General features: G+C 34.9%; 1 protein-coding gene across 1 annotated transcript; it reads left to right on the top strand.

Moving 5' to 3' along the window:
- Window positions 1-421: 421 nt before the first annotated feature.
- LOC103707681 (50S ribosomal protein L3-2, mitochondrial) lies at window positions 422-9,757 on the top strand. Its single transcript, XM_008792263.4, has 5 exons — window positions 422-980; window positions 1,301-1,510; window positions 6,740-6,844; window positions 8,964-9,077; window positions 9,195-9,757. The coding sequence occupies exons 1-5, from the start codon at window positions 639-641 to the stop codon at window positions 9,366-9,368; spliced, it is 945 nt and encodes a 314-aa protein (XP_008790485.1). The 5' UTR covers window positions 422-638; the 3' UTR covers window positions 9,369-9,757.
- The last annotated feature ends 3,022 nt before the right edge of the window (window positions 9,758-12,779 follow it).

Raw genomic sequence — 12,779 nt, 5'->3', positions numbered from 1 at the left:
GTCCGATCTTTCTCTTACCATAACCTTTCCTATATCTCACATAAATTTTAGTATAAAAGAAAATGAAGAGAAGAGATATAACCCCATGGAAATTATAAAAATTTATTTAGGATCTGTTTAGATAATTTTGTACCGTCGAGCAGAATTCATGGAGAGCGGCAACGGTCGATGGGTAGTGGACTAGGAATCGGCTGGAGTCAGAAGAAGAAGCAGAAAGAAGAAGAAGAAGAAGAGTCTGTGGAGTTTTTTTTTTTTTTGTTTCTTCATGTGTTGGATGGGTTAGGGAGATCCAGTCAATTTGGGCCGGGCCAGGCCTCATATCCATTAATGCCGGTCCTATGGATTATCCAAAGCGGGCCTTAACATTTTTCTCTTCCATGTTAGTTCAAGAGTACTGGTAATTTAGATATTTCATGCAACAACGCAAGCAAGCATTTTGGCAGGCTGCAAAGCCACTAAACCCTACCGGCCGCCGTCGCCATTCCCTCCATACCTCACTTAAACCCTCCCTTCTTTCCTCCCCAACTTCTCTCTCTTCTTCCTCGTAAAAAAAGATTAGCCGCCTCCACCGCCATGCACTCTGCTTCCCTCGCCGCCCACCTCTCTCTCTCCCCCTGAGCTCTCCTCCGCGCGCCGCCATGTCCGCCGCCTCTAGAGGTCTCGTCGCCCGCCTCCGCTTCCTCTCTTCCGGCCCTCGGGTACCGTTTCCCCTCCACCGGAGCTTCAGCGTGGAGTCCCTCGTCGACGCCGGCGAGTATAGTCTCGCCGGCGGAGGCTGCGGCGATGGCCGGGTCATCGAGGCGAAGCCCGGGGTGATGGCCCCCAATTCGAGGAGGACCGGAGCCATCGCCGTCAAGTGCGGAATGACGGCACTGTGGGACAAGTGGGGCGCTAGGATTCCAATCACGGTCCTTTGGTTGGACGACAACACCGTCTCCCAGGTGAAGACTGTCGAGAAGGAGGGGATCTTTGCCTTGCAGGTACGATCCAACGGCACGAAAGATCTAGTCTTGATGGCCTTCTGTTTGGTGCTCTGAGGATTTTTATTTAGGGTTTTATAATTTTCTTTAGAGCTAGGACTTAGGATTCGAGGAGTTTGAGTTATACGTTCATTGATGATATTGGTGAGTCGTATTATTTAGTTTAAGTCATTTTTGGTTGTGATTGGGTTGCAATATGGGGGTAAATGTGGTCCTGAATGTAATAATATACCTTCTTTTGGAATTCCGAGTGATATTTTCTTTTGTGGTAGTTAGATTGGAGCAGGATTCTGAGTGATATTTTCTTTGGTGGTAGTTAGATTGGAGCAGGGCAAAAGAAGGAGAAACATTTGACGAAGCCTGAGGTGGGCCATTTCAGAGCTCAAGGAGTTCCTTTGAAGAGGAAGCTGAAGGAGTTTCCGGTAACAGAGGATGCTCTTCTTCCGGTTGGTACTTCCATCACAGTTCGCCATTTTGTTCCTGGTCAGTTTGTTGATGTCACAGGCATTACAAAGGGAAAAGGTTTTCAGGTACTTGCAGCTTTCTTTTTTTATTAAATAGATTCTCCTTTGTATTTAAACATTGTGTTTGAACTTTAAGCATTTTGTGCCATTTGTGCTACTTTGCTCTTCACATGAGCATTCGTTATTATTGACTGTAACATGCATTTTCTGTTGGGTTATACAATAAAGATTCATAGCTCTCATGTTCACTGTATGTATAAGTAAACGTATTTAAAAGGAATTTGATGTAAAAATTTATAGTGATTTTTCTTATTGAGAAACCTTGAACGAAGACCAACATACTTTGCGAGAGCTCTGCCCTGTTAATTATGAAAAACAAACCAACTGAGAGATTTATGTTATTGGATAATGTGGTGGAAGGACCTAGTTCATACATCCTTTGGAGCTATATCAAGTAAACATAAAAGGAGATTGTGATATAGAAGCAGGTAGAGATTTTCCTTGTTGGCGTGCCTTGAGTGAAAAGCAGTCACTTCAGAGTAATCTTCCATCCTTGTGGATTCTAAAAGCAAATTCCAGTGTACCATAATCACTTTTTTTAAACATTTTTTGTTTGGGGCTACTTTAGTATATTTTATGCCATTTACTACTTCACTGGAACTTTCCTGACATTTCTTTATTTTTAGAAGATATTTTATCCTATTAAATGCCTAAAAAATTACAAGTATGCCCCATGCAGTTGGTTAGTTAAAATTATTCTATTCTTTGACATCCAAGCTCAACATTTCTGTCTCACCAGATTCAATATTATGATGCTGACCTATCATTCATTACCATCATATTTGAAATCATCAGTTGATAAAATCTTTCTAAAATTATTCTTTTCAATCCTTGCAATTATTTAAAGGCCTTGTCTTGCAATGTCTAAACACACATCCAAATTCTTTTCTACCTAGTTGTTTGTAACCTTTGCATAGGACCTAAATGTCTGGGTTCAATTCATTGATCTCGTTCTTCATTGACAAAGCCCCTAATCCTCCTTTGCATAGGACCTAAATGTCTGGGTTCAATTCATTGATCTCGTTCTTCATTGACAAAGCCCCCTGATCTCGTTCTTCATTGACAAAGCCCCTAATCCAAGTTCATTGTGAGCTGTTTCCACTTCATTTCCTTTGGGTTTTATTTGCACAGGTCATCTTTAAAAGCTAACACTCAGAGATATGTATGCTGCCTTAATTTATGATAACTTTATCAAAATAGAGAAGTTTCACATTTTTCTGATCATCATATTTGTCAGAGTTTCCTTTAAATGTCAAAGGTATGTCAAAATCACATGACATTAGATGGTTGCATCATCATCTCATTCTCTTTGTTTTATTTCTACCAGGAGCATTTTAAGTTTTTCTTTCTGTTAAAGTCAGTATATCATGTTTATAACTTCAAAAAGTTTCCCATTCATTTATTTCAGAATGTTTGTGTTTTGTCTTCATATTAAATTATCATAATAGTTTGCATGTCTTTCTTTGAGATGATTTAAAAGAATATGAGAAATATATACTTTATGACTAATGTCTAAAAATATTTTAGTTGGTAGACGGTTAACTGTGTCCTGCTCGTCATGCAGGTGCTAGGCTTATATGCTGTTGGTAGTCCAGAGTTCAACGCAGCCAAAAGAAAATACAAAAATTGAAGAATATTAGATGAACAGTATAAAAATAGATACTATTCAAAGGATGAAACATAACATATGAATGGAGATGTGTGATAAGTCAGCAGGAAGTACCAATTTATCTACATCTAGTACTAACTAATGGCCAAGCTCATCTTTGCATGTTCAAACAGGAAAAAAGACATTAGATTTGGCGCTTAGGCATTCTTGTCTAAGGCAGCTATCTAGTCTAATTTTACAGCACTGTTTATGGGATGTGATTTATTCCCAAGAAATAGTAATCTTGGGTTAGTTGAGTTTTAGATGTTTGCTTTCTCCTCACCTTTGTAGTCAGCTTATTTACATAATTTCATTCTATATGGAGTATGTTTTAGACTATTATTGTCTTGTAAAGTTCTTTCTTAACTTTCATCTCATGTTCAAATTTCTAAGCCCCACTGTTATACCATTTTCATATTTAATTTTATTTGGTTCCTATCACCTTCATGATGAAATCGTTCTAGCCATTGATGGAAAATCATTTTTTAAATAAAAATTGAAATATTATAGTGTGTAAAAATAAGTACTTCCCATATAGAAAACGTAGAAAATATTTTCATGAAATTCCGAAATTATTTTTTAATTTTGAGTTTAAAGAATTTAACACTGGATCAAGTAGGGAACTTGAAGGACCTCTATTTCGGAAGATCCCTTGGAACAAAATTGACATTTTAGGTCCTTAAAGAATAGTGTTTTTCTTGTTTAATATATAAATAATCTAATAATCCATCTTTATTTTCGATATGCCTAGATTCTTGAAGATTGAATAGAAGTACATCATTAAGCATTTAGGATAAAGGTGTCCATGCAGAATGTAAGAAAGGGCTTATAATTATGTTTAAAGAATAGGATCAGGGAATAGTTGGACTACATCGATGGAGGATTGCATGATTGTTGCTTATTTCACTGTGATTATTTGATATAAGTATTGTTTCGATCAAGGCTCGCAATCTCGGTACTGGGTACCATATCGATATCTTATCGGTTTGGTACGATACAATACTATACAACTTTGTGCTGAGATAGCTTTCTAACTATTTTTCTTAATTTTCATCTCGGTACACGTCGATACGGACCAGTACGCACCTCGATACGTCTCGGTATGGGGTGACACGCTTTGGTATAGATGGTATGGAGTTTGTACCATCTTGAAGGTGTGTTTCGTATCGGTTTTCTTCAGGTATGGTATGGAGTGATACAATAGACTTTGGTTTTGATATTAGAGATGGACTTTGAATGGAGATACATTATGTATTAGTTTCTAAATCTTTCTTAAAACCAAAGAGAACGCAAACAAGAAGAACTAGGTATAATTTTTAATATTTGCAAGTAGTTGATTCTATTACTTGTTTATTGATATGATGTTGATGTTCTGTGGACAACAATTTGTAGAAATTGGTGCTATTGCATCATGTCGCTTTTGTTCTGAAGTTCGCTTTAATAATGGTAAGCTATAGCTATAGATTGACATGTAAAATTCGAAAGGAGTACAAGGTCAAGAAACAAAATAGGTTATTTTGTGTATGAGCTGGTTAGATATTGGGAATGGAACAGGGGGGCCCAATATCAAACGATTGATGTATCCGAGTTATTAGTAAAAACTTTTTTTCTTTGAGGAGTTTATGTTGTTAATCTAGTTTTGATGACTCTATTGTGACAAACTTTGAAGTGTTTTGCTTGGTGTTCTCGAGTCTCAGAATAATTAATTGCGAACTTCAAATTGAGAGAAACTTTGTTTGGAATAGTCATATTTTCCTTGCAAGTCAATATATAGATTTTCAAAGCTACAAAGGAAAGGGATATTTGAAAATTTAAGAGCTTAAATCTATTGTAATAAGCGATGAAGTAGAGGGTTCAAGGATGAAGAAGAGATTGTTTAAAGATGACTTAATTTTCATGATTTTTTGCTCAAGAAGAGGGTCTCAACTAAGGTTCGCCATCTCAGTACTGGCATCTCCCGTCTCAGTACTGGCATCTTAATACTAGACTGCATACCAATACCATCTCAATACCGTCCTAGTACGGCATAAGACGACGAGGCATATTGAGTGTCGGTATGGTACATGACTGCATATTAGTTCGGTACCATTACGGTACGGTACTTGAATTATTTTGGTTAGGACATGTAGTCTTAATTGTGCTTGTATTGTGCATGACTGTATAGTTTTTATAAAGTTAAGAAACAGTAATTATTTTGTAAGGATTGAATTGAAAAGACATTTGATTTTGTTGCTGCATGATGAAATTTCCCCTATTTAACTTAGTTAGCCTTAACAATTGATCTAAAATAGGGAGATTTCTACTAGGCATGCAGTCATGCTTTTGGGTTAAATTTATGCCCTTAGGTGATTCTTGGAACTTGCTAATGGAGTGGATAAAGACATTGCAAAAATGACTACTTTCGAGCATGCACCTCTAGGTAAACTTTTGCAAACTTTTATTTGCAAAAGACCTAATAAATGCTGCCTACTAATTTGAATGATTAAACTACATTTTTGTAAAATCGTGAATATATTTTACTCGACTATTCATTTAATACATTTTTTAGTGTTTGGGATGCAACAACTATGCCGATAAACTACAAGTATAGATAACAATTTTAAAAACATAACTATATACCAAAATAGATAAATGGATTTCTGATAGAAATAAGCAATATCAGAGAGAGGAGGGTGGGAGGGAGGGAGAGGTACTGCAGTTCCTTGGTACATTTTAAGGGCACATGAGTGCATAAGTTACTTTAGTATCAGTATTTTGGAAAAATTATTTTTGCTTAAGCTTAAATTGTAGCACGGATTGATTTTTGCACTCGATAGGGATGAGCAACATTGAATAACTTTGGATGGAAGTGTTATGGCTGTTTAGTCATGAGCATAGTAATTGTTTAGACAGTGCTGCAAAATGAATACCAGTATCTGACTAAAATTATAGAGATAAGATGGAAAGATGTTGGACTATGGGCAATGCTGGAACATTTGGACCTTGAACTAAAGCATTCTCTATCTGTCCCTTATAAGGTATCTTCCTTAGAGCTCATGTTCTAGAATTTAGTAGAATGCTGTTTTTGGCTATTTTTCTTCTCATGTGGATCATATATGGTTATGTTCAAGACAAAGATTATCTGCAAATCAATTATAATTTCCAGGATATACAGAAAAGTTATAAGCAGTCCATTCACCTGTAATTGCCATTGTTTGCTCATTTTTTCCCTTAAGACTGCTTATCTATCTATTGCTCTTCTCTAATCAATGAAACATACATAAATTATGACATGAGATCTTACTATTTATATTGCCCACTGCTACTTTGATCTATATAATATGCATGTTATCTATATAATATGTTTGTAAGTGTTGGCTGGTTGATAGGATCTTCCCTGCATAAATTCTGGAGGGCTGGATGCTCTTTCTGAATATAATTAATTTTAATCATGAAATTATTTTTATCATGAAATGATCCAGTTCTTGCTTTGCATTCTTCTTCTTCCTTCTCTTCATTTTTGATCTGTCTGGCAGTAAGGGACCAGGCCAATGATATATCTCTTTTGCTAATTGGTATACTATTTTTTCTCTCTCTCCAAACAATAGGGTGGGATGAAAAGGTGGGGTTTTTCTGGAATGCCTGCATCACATGGTGCATCATTATCACATCGAAGTATTGGCTCTACAGGTCAAAGAGATGCTCCTGGAAAGGTATTTATTCATATTCACATGATTTCCATGTTGGCACAATATCACACATTTTTTCCTTCAATTAAATGCGAACACTGTTAAATATTTGTTTATTTATCAGTCACTATATACTGATATAATTAGGCAGACTCAGCTATTCATTTGAGTCTTTATGCACAGCAATTTTAATTCTCAGCAGTGAAATAGTACAAGAAGGTTCTGCTTTGGACTTTCAGAAATGATTTTCCAAATTGATAAATGCATCCAGAGATGTTACTTGATGTTAAGTTGTCAAATATAGTTTAGGTTGAAGTATGTATTCAAGTTATGTGTGAACCTAGCAAAAAATTAAATTAAATGTGAAGCTTCATAAAAGTGCTCCAAATATAAAGATAATTACTCCAAAATTAGACTTGCTCTTTGGAGCTTTAAATCCTAGACATGTTCTTAGTTGAACTTGTTTGTGCATTTTCTTAGAGCCAAGATTGAGGTATTCCGTATCCGAACTGTGGTAGCTTGGCATTGTTATTTTATTACTGTGCTGTGTGCCGTGTTGAACCGGTGGCTTGCAAGTAGACCTATTCACGAGCCTGGCGGCACGCTTGGCTTGCTCAAGCTCGAAGCCTTTTGGACATGGATGGGCAAAAGTTTTAGACTCGGTGGGCTAGGTTGAGCCTGGAAAGTAAGTTTGTTTTACTAAACGGGTCAGGATCAGGCTTGAGCTTGGAGATCAAAGCTTGGACCGAGCCTGGCCTAGCCTGAAATTCTTTAATACTAGGTTTTAGCCCGGTCTGAGCATGGCCCTGCTTGAATTTTTTTTATAGTAGGTTTCATGATTAAGTCATAGGTTTTGTTGATATGCAAACTTAATGGGAGAAGATCTAGAATCTTAGAGTACTTGTTATCGAATTTTGAAATTTCTATTAAAAATATTTATTTATTTATATTTAGCATTTTAAGCATTTTTTATGAATTGGAAAAAATGTTCGGGAAGGCTGAGGCTTAGCTTGAAGCTTGAAGCCCGAAGTTCAAGTAAGGGTTGGGCTTGGGTTTTGAAAGTAGGCTTGGAGGTCTGGCTATGCTTGGGTCTAAATAAATTGTGTTAATATTTGCAAAAAGCCTGGGCCGGCCTATGTACAGGTCTACATGCAAGCAATGGTAACAAGCTAGTATGACATGCCAGTGAGGCACTAGTATGGTATGTTCTATACTGTACTTAATGTGCATGACCGGTGCTCTTATCCATGCTTAGAGCTATGCACATAAGTATTAGCACATTTTTTAAAGGGGGTGAGTGCTATCCTGGAATGTTGTATGTGAAGCCCCAAATAGTATTGAAAGTATCTTAAAGATTTTATCTTTCACTGCTTCAGGGCGCTGTAGTCTTTATTATTTGATGAGTCAGATGGAGGAGCTATGCAAGTAAACATTAGCACATTTTTCAAATGGTGTATGAGCACTATTCTGGAAGGTTGTAAGTGAAGTACCAAATGGTGTAGAAAATATCTTAAAAATTTTTATATGTGACTGCTTCAAGGTGTTGTAGGCATTATTACTTGATAGGTGAGATAGGAATACCACTTATGCATCTTTCTGTGCCCAACTTGATTATTCATATTCCGTTAACTGTATCAAAGTCTGAAAAGGTAATCACATGGTGGTAGTTTTGGCTGAGCCTGATTCTCATTCCCTGATATTCTAATTAGTAGATACGTGGAACTTGACATTGCACTGTGAAAGGTGACTGCGTTACCATTTATCTGTGGTTAGGGTCTTTTTAGATGAAGGAATCACTCTTTTCATTAGACCTCATCATTGAAAATCAATCTTGATTATGTAAAACCTTATTGTGCAACATCAATTCATATTTTTCAGTGTATTTATGATACACTTCAGTTCATCTGTTACCATTATTTTGATGCTTTTTTCTTTCACTTAAAATGTGGGAGATATTCGCCCATCTTTTGATGGCTATGCTCTGAGTTCTCTTTTAGAAACCTGCTATTATAAATTGGAATTGGCTTTTATACCATGAAATGTTGATTTAGAATAAATTGCCTGAGTTTTCTATTAAGCATGCTTAGTTCACAACCTGTGATAGGAAGTTGGGAAAACAACTTACTTTATGATGCTTAACTAGGTTTTTAAAGGGAAGAAAATGCCTGGGCATATGGGTGACAAGCAATGCACGGTGAAAAATGTATGGGTCTACAAAATTGATCCTGCAAGAAATTTAATGTGGGTAAAAGGCCAGGTATGATCTCCAGTATGGTAACTGTCTGCTCGTCAGGTCAATTATCCAAGTTTAGGAGGTTGATGTCATTTTGTCAGAGCCTATCCAGAATGACTATTTACCTTTTTGATTTTGCAGGTCCCAGGCGCTGAAGGGAATTTTGTTTTTATTAAAGATGCAGTATACAAGAAGCCGGACGTCTCCCTGCTACCATTTCCAACCCATTTTGCTCCAGAAGGCGAGGAAACATCAGACTTGGAACCGCTAGTGGCTGATCTTGGCGATGTTGATCCTTTCATGGCAGCAGATTAACTGGCAGTTCAAAGGATTCAGGATTTTGCATGTTGTTGATTATTTACTTTGGAGTTCTGATGAGTTTTTATTTCTTTTCATTCCAAATATCGTGCCATTGTTTGATAATGAAAATTTTGATAGCAATCCCTTCACTGAAGTTCATCAATCATGACAGATTTTTGTTGGTCACTCGTCAGCAAATAGATTGGTGGCAACTTGGCATTTTCCTTGGGCAGTCATGCACTATAACAACAAAGCTACCAATCCTGCTGTTCCCTACAGTCTTATTGTAACCAAAAGGAAAATAAGCAATAAGTTTTCCTCTGTAACTTGACAGCCTCTGGTGAACATTGCATGAAAATTCTGTTGCTTGACTTTTTAATGGATTAATGTTGGATAACCTTCTATTTTTGTCTTAACCTTTTCCCCCTTTTTCACCAGTGATACTTGAATGAGTTGCTTGTTCTTTGTTCATTTATTCATTTCTTGCTAGGTAAAAGGGTGCTTAAGCCTGCACTTGAATTTTAAGATTTAAAAGCCATCTGATAGAGAAAATATGTAAAGCCATTCATGAGTTTCCACTTGCCTTATGGATCTTTGGCCTATATATTTCTAGGCTTGCTCCAAATTTTGGCCACTAATTTTTGTCAGAACCATATGGGTATAGGATTTATTTGGTCCATGAATTTTATGAACCATGAATGTTTGAATTGATTATTTCGTACCTAAAACATGTAAGTCCAGGCAGTTTGATAATCCTAATAATTGTAAGTTTCCATCTTATTGGGTTTAGTTACCAAACTTTTTGTGGCATTGGGATTTAAGGAATCTTCCCATGTATTTAGGGTAAATATTCTGTAAATTTAGAACTTGGAGAATAAATGTGCTGTGTTGTCTCTAATTGAGTCTAATTGTGCCGTATTTGGACACTTATGGGTTTCAAACGGAAGTTTCTCATGAGACATTTGATTTTTGGCCCTTGATTTAGGGTTAGAATATCCATCGTGTGGTAAATATTTCTTAAATAATTGATCTTGGATAGCATTATAGCCATTCCATAGGAAAGATGTTTCCTCTGCCCTGAGTATATATGGGCTTGATTCTCCCTTAAATAAAGGAGTTGATGGAGAATTCTTGAGGCTCATATTTTCTCTCGGAGAAGACCTAGGAGAACCACATTGGATAACTTTATTCTTTGATGAGTTCTCTCTTTTTAGCACCATCTCCCTATCAAAGAATTTAAGAATTAAGTAAGATAATATCAATTGCTATTTAACAAATATTGTTTAGCCATAAGAGTCTCTACATCTATTTGCAGAAAACTTTGGCTTCCTTGCAATTAGTTCTGAGAAGAAATTGTTGGTTTAACAAATTCTCTGGAATTTTTGAAATAACTTTGACTATTGCCAGATTGTGGGGTAATTTTTCTAGGTACCATCGCGGACTCCATTAGTAAATTTTACTAATTGTTCTTTTGAATTATCCAGATAACTTGCTTTAGGATTCCTTGATATCCGTAATGAGTTAGATTTGTTTCAAAAATTTTAAATGTATTTTGGTGAACAGTATTAATTAAGACTTGGTGAATGTTTAACCTCGTCTTTATTTTCTTTTATCGTCTCACTATATTTACTTGAGATTGAGTTGGAGCATTTTTTTTAGTTGCTTGGTCAATATTTTTCTGTCCTTAATAAGAGATTTATAAGTACTAGAAACATACCTAACACATCCCTAGAATCTTTGCAATTATTTTTTTGTTTTTTGTTTCGGCAGAAAATTTGTTGGCAAGTTGAATAAGTCAGTTACTGGAGAAATTTGATAATAATTTATTTGAAATCCTATAAATTTTCAATTTGAATGGTTTCTTTTTTTTAGTAGAAAGAAATACTTCATTTTTAAAGTAATGTTAGAAATATATTCAAGTGTTCCCAATATTGATCAATTTTTTTGAAAAGATTAAAACATCATTGATGTAAACTATTATAAAATCAGTATAAAAAAGAAAAAAAATCATTCACAATTTTCTAAAATCTGAAAGGCACAGTTTTAATTCATTGATGTGAACTAATATAAACTAGTGTTAGCAAGTTGAATAACTCAGTTATTGGAGAAATTTGATAATAGTTTATTTCAAATCTCAGAATTTTTCAATTTGAAATAGTTTCTCTTTTTTTATAGCAAAAAAAACTACTCCATTTTTAAAGTAATGTTAGAAATATATTCAACCGTTCCCAATATTGATCAATATTTTTTGAAAAGATTAAAACATTGTTGTTGTAAACTATTATAAAATCAGTATAAAAAAAAATCATTCATAATGTTTGAATGGTGTAGTAGAGACAATTTTATACCTATCTTCTTCTTTTATTTGGATTTGCTAAAAACCAGATATCGCATCAAATTTTGAATAAATTCTTGCTCCTTGAATTATTTTTTATTAAATCCTGCTTATTAGGAATTGGATATTTTATCAATTGTCAGACTTTTTTTCATGCATTATAATTAATGACTAGTCTTAGTGCCCTTCTTTTTTTTTTTCAGCGATTTTTTCAACATAGACAGCTACACAACTCCAATAAGAGAGTCTTTTCCCACTTCAATTTTTATTTAATAAAGTTTTGATTTCTTCTTAACATATTTCTAATATTTTTTATTCATCTAAATTGGCTTAGACTTAGTTGGAATTTTTTTGTTCATCAAACTATTTGTTTTGGGCAAACTTAGAACCCTCCTTCGATTTTATAGTGAATCTCACCATACCATGTTTGCTTGATAAATCTTTCAATTTGGTTTATGAATTAAGAAGTTTCTTCTATCCTTTCAGTAGTTTTTTCAATAAATTCTTCTTTAGTATCTTCAAATTTTTCTTATTTCTTTTCAATCTTTTTAGGATTCTTTTAATTCTAGCTACTTGTTTCAACCATGTTAACATACTTTATAAGTTGTTGCCTTTTTCTAGGTCCTTTAAATTGCAAATCATGTCTATAATGAATTGTTATTCAGACAACAAGACTAAGACTTCTTTGTCACTAGAGTCATTTATGTAGAATTCTCTCCATACTAGGAACATCCATTATTAGTGGAACACTTAGCTTTATTATTGCTACTATTAGAATTTACTTTTAGACTATTTACAAGTTAAAGTTTTGCTTATAATTCTTGGATTTTGTTTTTTGATGCCTTTTTACAAACATTTCTCTTCTTACATTTCTAGCAAGTAGGGTTTTTTTCTGATTTTTAAGGTTTTATTTTATATACATCCTTTTCTTTTTAGGATTTTTTAAATTCATCTTCTCATAATCTCTACTCTCTAAAGTTGAAATCCAAATTGATAATAGAAATCTCCAATTCTTTTTCCCTGTAACATTTTTTGCCTTTTTGAATGATCTCTTATTTTTAGGCCATCACATAACTAAGCACCTACAATCT

This window comes from Phoenix dactylifera, unplaced genomic scaffold (assembly GCF_009389715.1).
Source record: "Phoenix dactylifera cultivar Barhee BC4 unplaced genomic scaffold, palm_55x_up_171113_PBpolish2nd_filt_p 000502F, whole genome shotgun sequence".
In the NCBI taxonomy this organism is placed as follows: Eukaryota; Viridiplantae; Streptophyta; class Magnoliopsida; order Arecales; family Arecaceae; genus Phoenix; species Phoenix dactylifera.
Note: the sequence above shows the minus strand (reverse complement) of the source record. Positions and strands in the feature narration are given on the sequence as shown.